Source organism: Protomyctophum bolini (assembly GCF_963924005.1).
Source record: "Protomyctophum bolini genome assembly, chromosome: 9".
Taxonomy (NCBI): domain Eukaryota; kingdom Metazoa; phylum Chordata; class Actinopteri; order Myctophiformes; family Myctophidae; genus Protomyctophum; species Protomyctophum bolini.
In genome coordinates, this window is record NC_137870.1 from 16,445,079 (window position 1) to 16,466,435 (window position 21,357).

A 21,357-nucleotide genomic window follows, 5' to 3' on the forward strand; every position below is an offset into this window, starting at 1 on the left:
GCCCTCCATTGACTCCCCAATCATCCAATGAATATAGTTTTGCTATAAGTTAATCATCCATCTTTTATCCATCCGGCGAGACGGGTCGCCGCATTTTAGGAGCACCAAGAAACTCCTCCAGGTGCTCATCTGAGTACTAGACCAAAAAAGTTGTGTGCAGCCCTGTATATACGGTAGACAATGTTTTAACTCTGGCAGTATCAGTAGAGGGCGCAGCGGAGTAACTAAATTTTTTTTTTTTCCGGGGGAAACAAAATCCCCTTTTGGCCAAAAAGTACAGTATATACGTGTGGTGGGGGGCTCAGAGTGCTTCCACTAAGGAAAGTAGGCTTTCTAATGACACAACTCGCCTTTGTTTTGGTGAGTAGCAAAAACGTTCTTTTTATTTACGCCAAAGAGTAGAGGCTGGTCTGCATTCATGCGAGCGGCGGAAGTTGAGAGTAACATAGCTCTAATGCGCGCATTAGAGCTATGGACCAGCGCTACCAAAAGCCTAAATTGTCATTGTCAATGTCGGGCATAAACCTCTTATCTCCATATTTGAACTTTTAGTGTTTATTTTTAGTATTTATTATTTTATTATTGTTTCGTAGATGAATGCCCTACCTGATCACACTGCAGTGTCACACAATAGCATCAAAAGTAGCAGATCTACAAGCTCAAAACACTTTTGCTTTGTTTTTTTGTTCAACACCTACCCCCCCCCCCCCCCCCCCCCCCGCGCATCTGAAAACATTTGTGCCAGGGATACCCTACAAAATCTGTGTTTTAAAATATTCCTGACAATGTGTTGATCACAATCGTGACTTGAGCCTGTGGATCTGCTGAGTTACAAATAGTCGATCTAGGGTTCAAGTGGTTAGACTGAAGCAAGCCCAAAATAAATAATATTTTTATATTCCATTATATTTTACATGATGGAAAATATAATGGAATGGAAGTACTCACTATCTAGTAGAAGTGAAGTAGAAGTATCAATACCATAATATAGGCATTTCTTTAATGGTTTTGGGGCCATTGGGACAAGCCACATTCAACTGCTCATAACTATGGAATGGATTATTGCAGGGGCACCCTTTTTCCCCTCGACTATACAAGACTCTAGACTACTGTGTCTATCAAAGCAGTCGGCAGGTGGATCGTTTTCCTCTAAGACTCTACTGTGTTTATCAAAGGAGTCGGCGGTTTTAAAGTATAATAGTGATGTTTCAAAGGTTAGTGAAAACACCAAGAATGCCTAGTAAGGGCAGCTATATACGCAGGGCTGCACATAAGCGGTGCGCCAGCGCGCATGCGTCATCAAAATTCAAAATGCGCTGTCAATCAAGCGCCGTGAAGCGCTTCTGCGTACCAACAGCCGGGGCCGCCTAGAATGATTATTATGGCCAGAATACTAGTAAATTCTGTGGCGAGAGCATTTTCCACTGACTGCCACTCAAAGTGGCTAATGGCCAATCACAGCACGTCTTGCACAAGTGCACTGGCCATTGTGGCAAATCACAGCGCGTCCTTACTCAAAAGGGGGAGGATTCCATGCTGGTTGACAGGAGAACAGGAGTTCAGTTTACTACTGAGAAAACCTGACACAAATAGTTTCGTCTTCTCCGTTTCAGATAGCAAACTACTGTAGTCCCCGGTGTAAAAGGGCATGCTTTGGATACTTTGCACTCTTCCCATTTGCCGCTGTGCTTGTGTTTGTTTTCCGGGTGCTGGAGCAGCATGGTTGCTCGTGTGCTATGCCGTCTCTCACAGCCTAGGCACCGGCCACCAACTTTTTACGGGTACTAAGGTTTTAGTTCCGACATAGTGGCGTGGGAAGAGTTTAAAGCATTGCGGACTGGCACTGAACATGAACACCGTGTCTACTCTCTGTCCCTTATTATCGTAAAGTCGGGTAGTGTACACTGTTTATTTTTGCACCGAGGAGCCATGTGTGTCTGACTGTCTGACTACGTCGCCTGACTCGCCTCAGCTAAAAACAAAAGGGAAGCCTGATGTATGCTTCGCCGTACGATGTGTCGCATGTTAAAAGAAATAGCTGAGCTGCAAGCTCACAACGTGTCGCAACACGTTGTGAGCTAATTTATTTAAATACAAAATAATAAAAAATCTAAATATTGCTTTGATGCTCATATTATCCTTAGGAAGTATGAAGTCGTTTTTATTAGAATATGCATTCCATGGGGCTGGACCACACATGGACCTAGATTTTAGCAAATTTAGATATTTAAATAATGGGATGAATCTACAACAAGAGCCATTCTAGAGCTAAATCTAGAGTTGCAATGCCCTCCATTGACTCCCCAATCATCCAATGAATATAGTTTTGCTATAAGTTAATCATCCATCTTTTATCCATCCGGCGAGACGGGTCGCCGCATTTTAGGAGCACCAAGAAACTCCTCCAGGTGCTCCTCTGAGTACTAGACCAAAAAAGTTGTGTGCAGCCCTGTATATACGGTAGACAATGTTTTAACTCTGGCAGTCAGTGAGTTAATTCTTTCTGTGCCACGCTAGGTGGCAGCAGAGTGTAGCTAAGCCTTGCCAGGGGGAAAACAAATAATTCAATGTGATAATTCCACACTCACCCCTCTGGGGTGAGTGTGGAAATATAGTGGCCCTCTCCCACCCCTGCTGTAACATCCAGTGACTGGCTCACACTAAACGTCTCCAAAGTAAACACTGAACTGGGAAATTGTGTCCCAAGTGCCCCAACCACTTAGAATGACCTACAGCTTAAAAATATTTTCTATTTCTTTTTTATATACCACAAAATCATCATCATCATCATCATGCTTCTTCTTCTTATCATCACCGTAAGCCAATCAGATCTCACCTTGATGGGTTTGGCGTCAGGCGTGAGGACCTCCTCTGACAGCTCCATCATCTTCAGGGCCATCTGTGCGATTGGCTTAGCGTGGCTGTCAATCTTCTTGTGGAGCCCACCTGCCACGCAGTAGGCGTCGCCGATGGTCTCGATCTGAACGGCAGGGGCACAAACATGGAGGACGTAAAAACGAGAATCACACAGACAGAGGAACATGGAGGACGTATAAAGACCAGAATCACACAGGCAGAGGAACATGGAGGACGTACTGTATAAAGACGAGAATCACACAATTGTCAGTGCTTCACCCTGCACACATTCACAATTGACAATTTGGCCAATGTTTGACCACTTTAGTTTGTTGATTACTTTTGATTAGGATGTCCTTAGGATTTTTATGATTCCGATATCGGTTCTGGCGATACTGGTTCCTAATAGTTCCCTATTTCGGTTGAAAAATGGTGTAAAATAACTTAAATAAGAGGTCAAATGTTTATTTAACAAAAGTATTTTAAGCCTTAGTCAATTTAAGACATGCAATGAATAGAGTAACATCTTCTAAATCATGTGGGGACCCCCTCGGGGTACCAACCCATAATGTTGAGAGATACTGAGGTGCGTAAACATAGCAACAGATATAAAGTATACTGTACAGTGGTGTATCAGTGGTTCCCAAACTGGTTAGGCGGTGACCCAAATGAAAAGACCAATGATATGAAGATATAAAGGTTGAAAATGGGCGAAGTGTTCCTTTAAGGGCAGATCGCTGAATCATTACTCGATGTGATACGAGTTACGTAACGACTGCAACTATAATATTCATCCTGATCTGTTGATTGAGAGTTTTGAAGAAATCAATATCGATTACAAGCTTTCAACGAGCCGTGTAGTTAGGTGAAACAAAGACTGTGATAATATGCTTCCCGTGATTCAGGTTCAGTGGTTCTGAAATGAATCAATACATCTCTCACTGTCACTAGGAGAGAGAGAGAACAAACAGAGAGAGAGAGAGAGAGAGAGAGAGAGAGAGAGAGAGAGATGGTCATTTGGAAACAGTAACCATGACAATGGGATCATATGTCACTCCACAAACATTCACTCAAGCACTTTTCAGACATCCATGACCTCTCTCTCTCTCTCTCTCTCTCTCTCTCTCTAGGTCCAGGATATGTGACATGTGTGATAAATGGCACAAAGGACAACAACAGACAAACACAGGAAAGAAAAGGTGAAACATTTCAGCAAACACACCCAGAGCCTGAGCCTTCTAGACAGATTTGGAAACAACCATGCAGCCTACAGACACGTACTGTATATTTAGTGGCCAAAGCACACATACTCTATTCAAAAGGAGATTCTCACACACACACACACACACACACACACACACACACACACACACACACACACACACACACACACACACACACACACACACACACACACACACACACACACACACACACACACACACACACACACACAGGCCCTATATACTGTAATAGACCAATAAACTTGGCTTGAACTGAACCATATATTTACCATAACTAATCTATATTCACTGATACGGCATGCACTTCTAATGTTTGACTTCCCCCTGTCAACAAGCACAAGCAGTAATAAGTGTGTGTGTGTGTGTGTGTGTGTGTGTGTGTGTGTGTGTGTGTGTGTGTGTGTGTGTGTGTGTGTGTGTGTGCGTGTTAGCATTTGACTGAGTGTGTGCTTATCGGCCTCTCTGTGCCTAAAGGCCTGGGAGTGTGCTTGTGTACACAGTATATCGCTGTGTATTATGCTGAGAAGCATATCGTTACCGTTCGGACAAAAACCTCTTATCTCCATATTATAACTTTTTGTGAATGCTACTTGATCACACTAAAGTGTCACATCAAAAGTAGCAGATCTACAAGCTCGAAACGCGGTGCAAAGCTTGTAGATCTGCTACTTTTGCTATTTTTATTTTGATCCTGAACAGTCTTGTACATAATTATCGCTGCTGTGGGGAAGAAACCACCTAACTCCAAAATGTAAATTTTTCAGGAAATGAAAAATATACATTTTTCAGGAAATTAAAAAATCCTTATATTTAGCAATACTGCCTCGCCAAAGTTGTTGTTGTGACTTTATATATTGTCAATTACTTTCATGAGAGGGGGAGAGGTGTTGGAGTTAATTGCTTTAGAGGATATTTTGAGGGTCCAATGGAGTTACTACTTTCTATTGGTTCAATATTTTCAAAAAAACACAGACAGGGTGTTCAATAGCACTGATTTATGCAATCTAAAACGTCAAACATGGAGTTAGGAGGTTTCCTCCCGACAGCAACTATATGATGTTTCCTCCCGACAGAGAGAACGTACATATACAGTAGGCCTATTGCTTGCTGAAAAGAACATATTTATAAGTATAAATGAAACATAACTCTACCTCATGGATGTTCCATGTTGTTACTGTCAGGTGGAAACCTTGAATGTCCGTAACTGTCCAGTTTTTCTATTATTTAAAAATAATAATGACAAAGTAATGAAAATAACCACGACGTGATGTGTCATAAGCTTGTAGATCAGCTATTTGCACTACTTTTGTTCGTAAAAGTTGTATGATGAAGTAAGACATTAATTTACGAGAAAAAGAAAAGTTGAAATATGGAGATACCAGGTTTCTGCCTGATGACAACGACGATATGCAAAGGATAATCAATGGAGAGCAGGTCATTATTGATGAATCAACACTGAAGGGGAGTTTATTTCTCAATAATGACCTGCTCTCCATTAATTACTAATTACAAGGCTAATTAAAGAAGGAATCAAGTAACAAAACAGGAACACGGTCGCCACAGAAAACAACAGGTTTCTTTCAAAATAAGGCTGAAAAACATCTATCAGGAGAGGGGAGGTAAATGTAGCCTAATTGCCCCATCTCTTTTGTACATTTAGTTTTTTGTTGATGACGTGTTAATGGAGACAAGTCATCCTTTTAGCCTTTGTGTCTTACTGTACCTTGTGCTGTTTACATTTCAGACAGTATTCAATCAATCAATAAAAACCTTGGAACCCCTTGCACTCTCCACTTTCCTGTTACTTCCCAGCCACTGTTACGGAGACTACGTACGCAACGTCGCGGCTAACCTTATAGACGTCCAGGATGCCGCACTGGTAGTCGAAGCGTGTGTACAGCTCGTTGAGCATGGAGATGACCTGCATGGGCGTGCTTTGTTCGCACACGGCCGTGAAGCCCACGATGTCCGAGAACAGCATGGTGACGTCGTCGACGGTGCGCGCCGGCACGTGCTCGCCCTGCCACAGGCACTGTGCCACGTCGCCCGGGAAGATGGAGTAAAGGAGGTCCACCGTCCTCCTCTTCTCCTCCTCCAGAGCCTGGTGGGTGCGCTCCAGAGTGGCCTGCGTGGTGGAGAGAGAGGGGACATATTTGTCAGTGGTGTAAAGCAGTGGTTTTCAACCCTTTTTCATATCAAGGTCCATTATTTATTCGGCATTTGAGCCACAGACCACCATTTGATGAGATGTGGCCTCTCAAGACCCAAAACTAAGAATATTGTATTATCGATGGATACGATCGATTTTGTCCACGATTCCATGGTGTATTGATGTTGGTATACCATAGGAGAGATAACAGGCAAACATTGATCAAAATAACAATTCTTCAACATTCTCTAATTGTGTAGACTTCTTGTAAGTTATTTAATGGAGATGTTCAACAATATGTTAACTCTGAAAGAAATGTTGCTTTACATATAATAATGACATGCTTTCCCAGTTTTAATGGGATCCCTATATGGATGAAAGACAGTGTTTTTTTTGTGTTTTTTTTTAATCATTTATTTTGAGGGTTTTCTCTTTTTTGACATACCGTAGACACAAGGACAACACAACAGACTTACATACAAGACAGTGTACAACAATGTATATAAAAACAACAATGAAATCAAAGAAAATAAAAGTTACAAGAGAAAAGAAAAATAATAATAATTTCCAAGTGGTACATAGGGTTGTGAAATGCGTTTTGTTTCTAACCTTGAGTTTGTCCATCCTCTTCTTGAGGCCGTCCTGGGCCTTGGCCTGCTCGCCCACCAGGATGACGTCACGCGTGGCGTCGTGGATGGGGATGTCGGACAGGTGGAGGCCGCGGCCCATCAGCTCCTCCAGCTTGTCCACACGTGGGGAGCCCAGGAATATCAGGGAGCAGGACTCTGGGACGTGGAGCATCTGGCCCTTCAGCTCCATCACCTGGACAGGGGGTGGTTCATTCGGACAGAAAGGTTGCAATTTAATTTTAGTCATAGTCTTTTTTAAGTCTCAAGTCTCATATTTTAGTCATCCGATATGTTTTAGTTTTAATCTAGTTTTAGATGAGGGAATATATATTCTAGGCGACTACATCTACGGTTGATTAACTAGACTAAAATGTATTTGTGTCAGGCCTTGATGGCGTCGTAATGCCTGATTTAGATACTCACAATGTGAGTGTAGGCATAAAAGGACTTGCCTTTTGGTTTTACTTGATCTCCTCTCCACTAGTCCCTTCCTAACAACTTTGTATTTGTTGGCAAAATTGTCATTATATTTAGTATATATAGCTTAGTTTATATTTAATAAAAGGTACTCACTGCACATTTTTCGTCATAGTTTTAGTCAATTAAATGAACACTGACTCCATAGTGAATATATGAATCATCGCTGTCGTGTGCAAACTTTGTATGGCTAAAAACTCTTGTTTTTCAGGATTCCAAAAAATAAATAGGTGATCTACAAGCTCAAGATGCGTTGTTTTTAATCATTTTGAAAATAATAGTACCCAAAATCTTGTCCCTGATACAAAATATCAGATGGGAGGGTCCGTGGACACATTTGGAGTTCCTTGACATGAGAATGTTTGAGAACCACTGTTGTTAGTGAACAGAGAGTGAATCATAAATGACCCCCAGACACAAATCAAAGTGAAAGTGTGCCAGCTGTCTGCCTTTTGACGATGACAACACAACACTGCTCAATGTTCAAAGCTCACTTAACCTCGTCCCCATGCTTGTCTCATCTAAAAAAGGACACAAGGTCCCACATGTTTCCTATCCTTTTTCGTTCCCTCCAACACTGATGTTGGCCTACAAAGCAACCAAAGGCAAAGCTAACAAAGGTATGGCACCCCGGTGCCATGCCCCGGTGCTTCAATGTCTGATCCTTCAAAGTCTGATCCACAAGATCAGCTAACACAGGGATGCTGTCTGAACATAATTTTAGATAACATGCATGTGTGCGTGTGTGTGTGTGCGTGTGCGTGCGTGCGTGTGCGCGTGCGCATGTGCGTGCGTCCGTGCGTGCGTGCGTGCGTCTGTGTGCAATACATCACTTCGAGAAAGATAGAGAGGAGAGAGAAAAAATAGAGAGAGACAGAAACAGAATCATATTATGTAAATGTTTAATTAGTTGTTCCTCATTTTCTCACGGCACTAAAATCCCTTTAAGCTGAACTGCAAACTGATGAAATGGGGAGGAGGATTGTAGTTGTACACAGTGTCCATTTGTACAATTAAGCTTGAAGATAGGCTAAATCTAGATACTCTTTTTAGTGCTTGGGTGGCGCAGTAGTAAAGCCAGATGCTTTGTCGAGCATCTATACCACACATGGGCAACATACTCTGCCCTTTGACCATCTCATTCCAGCCTGACTCTGACTGAATCTGACTCTTTGCCTTTACTGTCAGGAAAATAAAAGTACAGGTATGTCCTGGCGATTCAGGTCTAGTGACGCTGCCTACGGCAGTCTCTATCGAAAATATGATTGCAGCAGCTGATTGGCCATCAGCCCCCTCATTTGACAGCGTCAGACAACAAACATGGCTGCCCCCACTGCGGAGACTCACGACCGTATCAATCTGGCTATTAAATCTGGCTATGATAAATAGTTTCTTCAGAAACGACAGGTTTTAAAAACATCATCATACGACATATTTTACCACTTTTGTTTACATGCTAGTAGCGCTCGTTGGCTGTGTTTGTTTGGTTAGCAACCGGGTTAGCCATAGCCACAGACAAAAACGTCATCTGCTTTCCTACTGTTCTGATTGGTTGGTATGAACCAATTGCCGAAGACTGCCACTTTGACAACGCCCATACCAGAAACTGCTGTCGTGGGGAGGGCATGCACCCACCCGTATACGCTCTCATGGCTGTATACACTGTAAGGCTGGACCATTTGTTTCTAATTAATTAAAAAAAGAACCATCTCGATCAGAGCGCACAGCGCTTCTCCCCCGCTCTCTCTCGTCTCTCCCAACACACACACACACACGCACAAAAAATCTATCCGCAAATCTGATCAGAAAAGCCAAAAGCTGCGCAGTTTACATCCATAAGAATGTGTCACTCTCTCGGTTCTGCACTGGTGTACTGGAGAAGTATATAGCACTTTCGGTTCTGTCGAGGGCAGCGCAACAGACCTTTTTCTCAAATTGTGCGATCGTGCTGGTGTGTGTGTGTGTGTGTGTGTGTGTGTGTGTGTGTGTGTGTGTGTGTGTGTGTGTGTTTGTTGCTGATTGGCTGCAGGCAAATTATTTTCATCACCATATTTTCATTATTTCATGCATCACCAAATTAATGTGCACAGGGGACTTTGGAGAGAGACAGCACAACAAGGAGATAGACATAACTTCTGACAGGAATGCACTAGAAACTACTTTTTTTGACATGCTCATATCACATTCTCGCCAAGATATATTTTCGAGGTAATAAAAAAGGAAAAAAAATAATAATATTTATTTTTATAAAATAATTAAAATAAAAAAAACGAATGGTTCAAACTCATTAATTAAGATTCGAGTGCCAACCCTAACGAGCGAACATTCGAACCTTGAATGTTTGGGGACAACCTTAATACACTGAACCACATTGTTAACACATTCTTAACTCTAATGCAACTGGCAAACATTGACAAACAGAGGACTGGTGTGGTTGTTGGAGGCTGGCCCGGAGGAAGACTGTGGGGACAGCCAGTACTGACACTTAGGCCTATATAACTGCTACCATTGTACAATTTACAATGTAGGCATTCAGCACAGTGATTCTTTGAGACTGCAGAGTAAACACTTAGCATCTATCGAACATAGGTGATTAGAACTAGACATTACGAGGAGAGCTGAGTGCTATAGGGGTGAGGTGGAATCTGTAAAGGTGAGTGCTAGGGGCTGAGGTGGAGTCTGTAAAGGTGAGTGCTAGGGGCTCAGTTGGAGTCTGTAAAGGTGAGTGCTAGGGGCTCAGGTGGAGTCTGAAGAAGTGAGTGCTTTTCAGTGGTAGGGGCTGAGGTGGAGTCTGTAAAGGTGAGTGCTAGGGGCGCAGGTGGAGTCTGAAGAAGTGAGTGCTAGGGGCTGAGGTGAAGTCTGTAAAGGTGAGTGCTAGGGGCTGAGGTGGAGTCTGTAAAGGTGAGTGCTAGGGGCTGAGGTGGAGTCTGTAAAGGTGAGTGCTAGGGGCTGAGGTGGAGTCTGTAAAGGTGAGTGCTAGGGGCTGAGGTGGAGTCTGTAAAGGTGAGTGCTAGGGGCTCAGGTGGAGTCTGTAAAGGTGAGTGCTAGGGGCTCAGGTGGAGTCTGAAGAAGTGAGTGCTAGGGGCTGAGGTGAAGTCTGTAAAGGTGAGGAGCCACGAGGGAGAAGAGAGTAAATAAATAAATGGTAAATGGTGCATTTATATAGCGATTATATCCAAAGCGATTTACATAGGTTGCGCATTACATTCACCCATTCACACGCACTCACATACACCGATGGCGGAGTAAACCATGCCAGCCACCAACCAGCACATCAGGAGCAATTAGGGGTTCAGCGTCTTGCTCAAGGACACTTCGACATTAACTCCGGGGGAGCCATGTATCGAACTGGGAACCTCACACGGCCGCTCTACCAATAGCCTGAGCATAGAGGGGCGGACCATCTCCCGGCTTAGACAGCCAGGGACTTCTTATTGGTTCACCAACCTATGTGCCCGCCTTCCCACCCTCCCACCCCCCTCTGCTCCCGACTCCACACAGTGGAGAACACTGACACCACATTTGGAGTGATGCCCCTCTGTCTGCACTCTTATTGGTTAGCCAAAATACAAGGTTCACTACGCTCATATGTCAGTTCTAATGCATGTCTCACCCAGGCGTTTTTTCCGCCTGCGGTCTCTGAGGCTACTCTACTGGCCACTCTAAGCTTGAGTCCACTACAGAGCACAGTAGGAAGAGTCCATAACTAGTGCAGGTACAGAGTGAACTGACAGTACACACACTGACAGTGTGACAGGTTTTGAATACGACTGTAGAATTATAAAATATATCCATACAGTAGTAGAGGTGATGTGATGTTCAGCACATTGGATTCAGAGACAGTTGACTGGCTGGCTGATGTTTTGATGAAGCTGTCATATAGTTCTCAAAGTGGGGTCCGGGGACCCCCAGAGCTGGGGTGCCAGAGGGGGTCCTGAGCAAAATGAGTAAACATATAGCATCAGAATAAGTTTACAGCTAACCACTGTGATCCTTATATTAGCCCTTTGAAAAGATTACATTTTGGAATATTCTTGAATCATTTCAACACAAATTTAGTATGACATCTTTTCACATGGGGTTTTCCGAGTACACACAGTATCTTCGCCAAAAATAGCATACCGGTATCTACACACTCAAAACTGATGTGTTGCTTGAAAATATGCTATTTTTGGTGAATGTTCCTCTCAGAATAGGGATGCTGGGGTTTGTGGTACATTGCCCAGTATAAAAAACTATTTTTAGTCCTGATGGAAACAAATCGTCTCTCACGTACCGCCAATATGACAAAAGGTGCTATACAGTGTCAATGTAATTCAGGGGTGCTGCCGTGGGTGAAAAGGGGTGACCTGAGCCAAACATGTATGAGAACCACGACTGCCCTAGAGTATCTGTATGCATAAACAGTTACAGTATGCATCTGTGTTTCTGCCAACTGCCATAGCCCAATCAATGTACCGGTATATCATAGCTGTCAGGCAGAAACATCTCTGGATAAAAATCCCCATTATGCTAACCTTTTGTGTTTTTGTTTTGCCTATGCCCGGACATACAATACATCACACAAAAGTATCAAACGTAGCAGCTCCACAAGCTTGAGATGTGGCGTGAAAAACTAAATTGCTGTCAAAATCAACACTGGACCGTAGCTTTGTATATGCCTGTGAGAACATGGCATTAGTGGATTACAAGGATTTAGGGCACCTCATTCCTTGCTGACACTAAAACCCTCCGAGAATGCCAAAAACATGTTTGTGATTGTAGATGCTGAGCTCAGCTTCAAGAAGCATCTCCAAGACTGCCTTTTTATCATTTCAGGAACATATCGTTGCTGTCTGGCAGAAACCTCAACATCACTATATTCTAACTTGTTGTTTTTTCGTAAATGAATGCCCTACATGATCATATTACAGCGTCACACAAAAGTGCAGCATTTCGAGCTTCTCGATCTGCTACTTTTGCTATTTATTTATTTGAATCGTGAAAAGTAACAGTTTTGGACGTACTGACATAATATGACAAAGACAATATCTGAAGTTAGATGCTTCCTGCCTCAGTCAAATTCTGATAAACTGGTTCATCCTAGATTATTGTAATGCCCATTTTTACATAAACTCCAGTTTGTTCAGAATGCTGCTAAAAAACATAAAAGCATTACTTCTATCATCATGCTGGGGCCCCCCGACCTTTAACCTTTACACACATGCGGGGGCCCCCCGACCTTTAACCTTTACACACATGCGGGGGCCCCCCGACCTTTAACCTTTACACACATGCGGGGGCCCCCCGACCTTTAACCTTTACACACATGCTGGGGCACCCTGACCTTTAACCGTTACACAAATGCGGGGGGGGGGGGGGCTGACCTTTAACCTTTACACACATGAGGGGGGGCCCTGACCTTTAACCTTTACACACATGCTGGGGCCCCCTGACCTTTAACCTTTACACACATGCTGGGTAAACCCCTGACCTTTAACTTTTACACACATGCTGGGGCCGCCCGACCTTTATAGGTAGAATTACGTATATGTGGGCACTGGGGGCGTGTTCTCGTTTTTAAATCTGACTTATATGTTTCTCCATATGCACCGACAAGTGTGCAACAACAATGTCTTTAGTCTTTCAAAAGCATTTCTATTTTTACTAGCTATAGGTTTGAAATTTACTTTATTTAATTTACTTTACTTTTATTGTATTACCTTCATTTTATATTTAGGGCCCGAGCACTGCACCAGTACAAAACTGTAAATATTATTGTATCGATAATGGATGTAGTTTTTCAGGGCCTAAGCATACTCAAAAAGTGTGCAACTTTGCACACACATCACAAGTTGCATAAAATTATATTTGCAGCAGGTTCATTACATTGCTTGTTGGTCAGCACCACGGACAGTGACAAGGTGATGAGTGGTAAACAGACCAGCACCACGGACAGTGACAATAGTGACAAAGTGACAGTGTCTTCAACCACTTAACTGAAACACTGGCAGCAACAATATTTTTGAAGGAACATGAGTTTAAGGATAAGGCGTAATGATGACGAAAATAGGGCTCTTGGTATAGACGGAAAATAAGCGATCCAAGCACACTTAGTCTAGAGGGTTCTACGTGAACTCTAGTGTCCCCTTTCTGGGGCATAAAACAAGCTTGGGATAGAGCTTAACAGAACATTTAACAGTGTTGTGTTGTCACAAGGCAGACAGCTACCACGCTTCCACTTGGAGTTGTGTCCGGGGGTCATTTATGGGAAATGCCCTGATGCTTTGATCCTTTGAACAACCACATCACATGGAGGCCTCTCTCTGTTCCTTAACCTCCCTCATGCACACATGTCATTTTTCCTTTCTCTCAGACACCAGAGGGACACCGGCAAACCAAACATGGACATATGGGTTTTTAGTGTGTCAACTGTCAGGACCTTGAGAGTGTACAAAAGGTAACCATGAATCTGACCAGGCTACCTGCCCTTGACAGGGCTGAATACCATGAGATTTTAGTTGACTAAATCTACAGTTGATTTAGTCGATTTTAATGTATTTTATCGGGCCGGCCCGTGATGGCGCTGAAATGCTTGATTTAATACTCGGCTGTGTGCCGAAAGTAGCAGATCTACAAGCTCACGGCTATTTGGCACACAACCAAGCATGCATAAAATGACTTGTCTTAGTTCTGCTGGATCTCTTCTCCACTAGTCCCTCTTAGTCTAGCTTTTATTTGTTGACAACATTGTCAGTATATTTAGTCATAGTTTTAGTCATCATAGCTTAATTTGTTATTTAGATTCTATTTAGCTTGTGTCAGTGAAAAAAAGCAGTGGTTGGAATGAACACTGCCACCACCATGCTAAATGACTGAAAGAAAGTGAAAAGTAGCTCAGCCCCCGTGGACACACCAGTCACTTCTGATCCTCTCATTACCACTCTCTCCTCTCCTCTCCTCTCCTCTCCTCTCCTCTCCAACGTAACACTCTCTTCCTTTTCCACACTCCATCTCTCTCGCTCTCTTTTTCATCCCTCGTTCGAACGTTACATCTCTCTCTTACTCTCTCTCTCTCTCTGTAGTGTCAGATAGATTATTCCGCCAGTGCGCACACTGCAGCCCTGTTTTATTTATAGCACAAGGCTCTCCTAGGCCTGCATAATGCATATAGCCTACATCCACATATGCACATGCACGCACGCACGCTGCACACACGGACACACGCACGCGCACGCACACGCACACGCACACACACACACACACACACACACACACACACACGCACACACCTTACCAAAGTCCCCAAATGAGTAACAGTCACTGGCAAAAAATAAATAAAAATGCTGTGTTATGCTATTTGTAGGCAGATGCAACATTCGAGTGAGCGTGCGCACACACATGTACGCACACACACACACAGTCAAACGCACGCACGCATGCACGCACGACACACACACACACACACACACACACACACACACACACACACACACACACAGTGCTAAACAGATTAAAGCAGCGACAGTACCGCAGGACGATGTGGGCAGATGTTTGCTTGGTTGTGTCTGGCCAAATGGGGAGGGGCCACTGCGCCCCCGCACGCTTGACATATACTATCAGCTGTCTCCATGGAGACCGAGGAATGCCCGAGCGGTTTTAACTTGTTTTAACTTAAAATATTTTTACCCGGACAAAAAGAACAAAAAAAAAAAACAAGCACTGTTGTACCTGCACAGAATGGAAGCAGCGCCTCCACCCTCTCTGAGTGAGAGAGAGTGCAATGATGGCAGCAAAATAAATACAATACATTTGGGGGAAATAAATATTTATTATAGAATATACATTTCTGCATCAGGCATGTCTAGGGCTAGCAGGGAAGGCCTTGCTGGCCCTGACGGATCACCACTGGTTTGAAGGTCCAAGTCCCTTGTAAATACTGCATGTTTCTGGCCTCGTTTCTATAGTTGCTTATTGGGCTTGGCTTCAGTTGGACTATACTTTGACCCTATATATATATACCGGTATATATATATATATATATATATATATATATATATATATATATAGTATGCAGCGGATATTTGAAAATAAAAACTCACAGCACATTGCATCGTTGTGAACTTAAAACAAAATGTGTTTTTTAAACATTTTGTGCAACCATTTCCATGTCAAGAACCCCCAAACCCATCTGAAAATGTGTTTAAGGACTTATAAGGTATCTTGTTTTGAAAAGAAAAAAAAACATTTTTAAATAGTTCAAATAACTGATCAACAAGCTCACAACGTTTAAAGTTTATTTTTCAAGATAGTAAAATAGGCCTGGGCCGGCCTATACTATCTTGGGCTATAGGGCTGTATTTTGCGTGTCTTAAGTACCAGGTCTTAACTTGAGTAAACTAAAGACCTGGAGGTGTGATCAATGCTCTTTGGACACTCAGAATAGCCAAATGGCATTGATCACGCCTCCAGGTCTTTAGTTTACTCAAGTTAGGGAATAAGACCTGGTACTTAAGACACGCAAAATACAGACCATAGGCTGGTAATCCAACCTGACAGCGTGTTGCGGGTTTGAGTCCAGACCCCGACAACCTTTACTACGTGTCTATCAATAAAGGGAAACCCCCCCCCACCAAAAAAATAAATTAAGAAAGATATAGTAAAACATGGCAAATAAGGATAAAGGGTATAGGCATGCAGAAAGGGCCGTAAGCCTTTCCTACACTAACTTCATGAGTTGATCTCATCCATCCATCCATCCCTTCTACTGTCTGCCTTCCTTACAAGCTCTTCTTGTCTTTGCTCTCTCTCGCACGCACGCACGCACACGCACGCACACGCACACACACACACACACACACACACACACACACACACACACACACACACACACACACACACACACACACACACACACACACACACACACACACACACACACATGCTCAGAATGACACACAGCCCTGGGGGCTGTTATGTTGGCCTACTTTGTCTACTGTGTCTCTGTCTTAACTCAGTAAGCTGGTCGAGCTCCAAACCCCCACCCCCCTCGCCCCCCGTATAACTCCTCATAGTAGAGAGAGAGAGAGAGAGAGAGAGAGAGAGTTATGGGGATGGGGAAAGGAGGTGAGTATGTGGGAAAGCAGAGCGAGAGAGAGCAATAAATGCAAGGAGTGAGAATGGAGGGAGGGGAATGGAGAGGGCATGTAGAGAAATGTGGGTGATCGAGAGAAAGAGAGAGAGAGAGAGAGAGAGAGAGAGAGAGAGAGAGAGAGAGAGTGAGAGAGAGAGAGAGAGAGAGAGAGAGGGAAAAGGATGTCCATGTGATGATGTGTTTGTTCAAAGGATCAAAGCATCAGGGCATTTCCCATAAATGACCCCCGGACACAACTCCAAGTGGAAGCGTGGCAGCTGTCCGCCTTGTGACAACAACAACACAACACTGTTAAATGTTCAATGTTCAGTCTAACCTCGTTCCCACGCTTGTCACGACAACTCACAATGAGGACAAAGGGCCTGGTAATAAACTATGACAGAAAGTGTTCCTTCCCCCGGAAGTCTTTCAACCCGTTTTTTTTTGTGGATCTATTGTTTTCCCCCACTGAAGGAACACTTGTTTTGCTTACCCTAAGGAAGGCATTGGGTGCTCGGGTGACACAGTGGTGAAGTACCTGCATGCCCACCACCGCACAGTTCAAATCCCAGATCTGTTGAGCGTCTATACACGAACACAATTGGCCCGTGGTCAGGGAGGGAAGCCAGGCGGGGAGGGTGATATCACTGCACATACTGTACTCCTCCTATATGGGCTGGAGGCGGCACCTGTCAGTAGGGAGTGTTGGACGGGGGGGGAAAGGACGGGAGAGCTGTGTCCTCCCGGTGGGGGCTTCTCACTGGTAGGTGCATGAGTAGGCCTATAGGATACAACACACAGAAACGTGTGTGGGGAGGCATCAATTTGCCCTTCGCTAAGTCCCCCACCGAACCCGTCCATCCATTGAGATGCACGTTAAATGACGGGATTTCTCCATCTAACTATGAATGCACAAAGTCTCTGTGTGTACATACTGTATGTGCGTACGTCTGTAATCCACGTAACTTGAGAAACATTCCCCCCACCGTCTTCAAATTCGCCACACGTGTTGCACACCATCCATGCATGTGTTCATGATGCACAGAAAATAATGGGTCAGTCTGGGTGAATGTTTTCATAGTAAAAGTTACATGAAAATGTTTCAGTGTGTATCAGGTGTTTGTACAGTATGTGCACCATCAGTTGGCACCACCTCATCCTCTAAACACCACTGTCCATGATTTATTTTATTGTTTTGATTTCCCTATGCTTAGATCTTACAGATTATGGAATTTCTCAGAATTAAGTCGACAACCTTATTGCCACCAGACCGGCGTGAAGACAGGAGTAATAATAGATGAAAGGCCATGGGATTCAATAAAACATGGGAGAAAGGAGAAGGGAGAGGCAGAGATAGATAAGAAAAGCAAATGGAGAATATACAGCATGTACTGCACACTAAACACAAATGGTGGTAAAAGTTGTTATTTAGCATATTTGTCAAATTGTGCTATATCCATTATATGGAACCATTAGAGGTGTCTATACTCTAAAGTAAACTGAGAAGCATGAAAACCTCTAACCACTTAGATCGTACATACTTCACTAACCAGGTTTACAAATGTTTTTGTTTCAGGGCGGCAGACATTAAGGGAAATTTTGCATTTTATTGTTTTTAAAATGTAAAGCCATGTCCTCTAATCAAAGGCTTTTTTCACTTGAAGTTTGCTCTTTGATGAGACCCCTCCTCATTCATTCTTCATTATGTTTGGACTTGGTGAGCCTTTGTTCTTTGTTCGGTCAAAGGCCGAGCACATTTTCACAGAATGTTTACTGTAATTTAATAACCAATCAATCGGTTGTGATTAACTTTTTTCAGCTAGGATCAACAGGACTAACGTAGTACACTTATTTATTGATATCACATTCATTGTGATATCAATAAATGTGTCCAAAACTGTTACTTTTTAGAATTGAAAATTCAAAAGCATCAAAAGTATATGCGTTTGATCCTTTTGTGTGACGCTGTAGTTTTTTACGAAAAAACACAAAAAGTTCAAGCAGAAATAACATGCATTTTAAAACAGTTTTAAAAATATTTAATATCATATTGTCTATGTCCCTCAAACTTATTTCTAATGGTTTGAGCCTCAATCACCACTCTGATATAACCAGCCCTTGTCATTTCTTTCTGGACTTTGAAGCAGTTTTAGCTGCAATACTACAATGTCCTGAGGTGGTGGGGGAGCTGATATGCAAATTATTTATTATTTGAGTCATTATAATACTGATGCTAGATAAAAACCCAACTTGTTTCCATTCCATGCCAGCTTGGAAAATCAATAATGTTGGACATTGTAAACAAAGTGGAAATGCACATTTCGAACTGAAGACTGAAGAGGAGGAGGAATTATACAAGTACAGTAGGGTGATACTGATGACATCACGCATACAACCAAATCAGTTGAGCTGTTCCTGAGAGCAAAAGCCCCTATATGATATGAAAGCCTGATTGTTCTTCTTCTTTTTATTTATTTGTTATGTTGTTATGTTATAGGTCCTTTAAATTATGGAGATAAGAGGTTTCTGCCCAGTATGATTTGGGGGTCTCACTTGCAATATCCTCACGGCCGACCAGTGGGCCCTGACCCACAGGTTGGGAACCACTGCATTACAGCATGTCTTGGTGAGTCCATTGTGGCGTCTGGTGATTCTCTCTCTCTCTCTCTCTCTCTCTCTCTCTCTCTCTCTCTCTCTCTCTCTCTCTCTCTCTCTCTCTCTCTCTCTCTCTCTCTCTCTCTCTCTCTCTCTCTCTCTCTCTCTCTCTCTCTCTCTCTCTCTCTCTCTCTCTCTCTCTCTCTCTCTCTCTCTCTCTCTCTCTCTCTCTCTCTCTCTCTCTCTCTCTCCATTTCGCCATCCATTGTTCTTTCCAGCTATCTCACTCCGATTATCTCCCTCAGTGCATTGGACATTTTTGTAGGGGGGACAAAGAGAGAATGTACAAGTGGCGCCAATGTCAAAATTGTCTTTGTACTGACACACACACACACACACACACACACACACACACACACACACACACACACACACACGTGAACACCTACACACACAAACGTGCACACACATTTGTATTACTGCTTCGACATCTTTGACAGCATTAAAAATAGCTGAAACATTGCCAAAAAATAGCAGAAAACAATGCAACAACAATTTCTCGTGAGGACCAGAAACAATTGTCCTCACAATGTCTATTTCACTTATGGGGACATCTGGCCAATAGTACCAACACGCATGCACACACACACACACACACGCGCACACACACACACACACACACACACACACACACACATTCATCTCACTCTTGGCCAGTGCAGAGCATCAATTGTTGAGTAACTGTTACAATTGCAGGCTAAATAAGCTTAAAAAACTGTGCTTCCAAGACCATTGACAACATAATGACATAACGGCTGAGAATGATCTCAACTGTACATACAAACAGAGCAACTACATTTTATCTATTAAGACCTGCAGGCCAATTCTACAAATGCCGTCTACCGGTAAATCAATAGCTCTTAAACGTTTGGGCGTCATGGGCGCTACACTTCCTCTGCCAGTCCAAACTGTTTCTTTTCACCTGCCAGGGTGGAGTTTCCCCGGTTGGAACATGAGGGAAGTTAGGGAACGCGTCATTTTACTGCATGTTTTTGTGAGGGTACCTACCCTAGGGGACACGGGGAGAACATGCAAACTCCACACAGAAAGGCCCTTTCGTGCAATGCTGTTTCTTGCCAACAAAGCACTATGAATTGAATTGAGAGGCTAGAGAGAGAGAGAGAGAGAGAGAGAGAGAGAGAGAGCTGTGGTGTTGACCTTTTCCATACTGTAGGTCTTGATGTTCCTATATGGTAAGACAAGGACAGGACTAGTGGTGGACCACATGTAGGGCACAGGCCATAGGCTGACGGACAATGCAACCCCACATGAGGCACGCGTGCAGTGGTGGAAACACACGCATATGACACATACACACACACACACACACGCACGCACGCACGCACGCACGCACGCACGCACGCACGCACGCACGCACGCACGCACGCACACACACACACACACAGGTGAGGCATGTGTGCACCATGTGTGACCTCTGGCCTTTCTACTGAAAAGGTCAAACCATTTCTTCCTCCCTGTTCTTACTCCTTGATCTAGTCTTTCTTCCTCGCACTCCGTCCAGAAAAGCGTTATTGTACAGAAAAAAACTAATCTAAAAAAATAAGCAAATATACAAAGTACCTAGTGGGATTTGGTGTGCGGTTGTGTGCGTGCATTCAGCCAGTGGTTAAAACAATGAACCACCTCCAACTGTGACACAAACTTCACGCATCACGCTGCAGAAATAGGAGATACTGTATATAATAGGCTCTTGAGTCCTGCCCTATACAGTATGAGCCACACGGCTCAGCAAGGCTTACTTTTACTTACTGTACATACATGGAATAATGTCCTCTGCATCTATACCATCCTAATCATTATGAAACCAAAGCAAGCCATGCCGAGGCCCACAGGCACAGGAGCCTATCTCCTGTTTCTGTAGCGTGAGGCAGCTTGATGTAGACTACTCTACTGTTCACCCCCTGGACATGGTGCTATTATGTCACAGGAACGTACCCGCAACCCAACCCTTGATGCTAAGTCAGAGTGTCAAGCAGAGAGGCACAGTTTGTATAGTCTTTGGTATGACCCGGCCAGGGAATCGAACCCGCCCTCCCAATCTCAGGGCAAACATTCTAACCACATAGTGTGGTACGAGGCGTCAAAAAAGAAATTGTGCTAAAATATATTTTTTTTTACATGAGTACTGAGATGAGTCCGGCGGGTCCCGTGTGAAGAAAGACCCCAAGCAAAAGTCAGAAAATATTATTCTGGCTACTGTGTATCAACTCAGAA

At 43.5% G+C, this 21,357-nt stretch overlaps 1 protein-coding gene across 1 annotated transcript in view; it reads right to left on the reverse strand.

Moving 5' to 3' along the window:
* The window catches only part of gucy1a2 (guanylate cyclase 1, soluble, alpha 2), a gene marked incomplete at its 5' end in the record, with an annotated part of 54,680 nt that overhangs the window by 13,370 nt on the left and 19,953 nt on the right, over positions 1–21,357 (reverse strand). Inside the window, 3 exons of the mRNA XM_080772843.1 lie at positions 2,837–2,980; positions 5,953–6,225; positions 6,859–7,071. Coding sequence (XP_080628969.1) covers positions 2,837–2,980; positions 5,953–6,225; positions 6,859–7,071 — 630 coding nt within the window. The remainder of the gene's footprint in view (positions 1–2,836; positions 2,981–5,952; positions 6,226–6,858; positions 7,072–21,357) is intronic.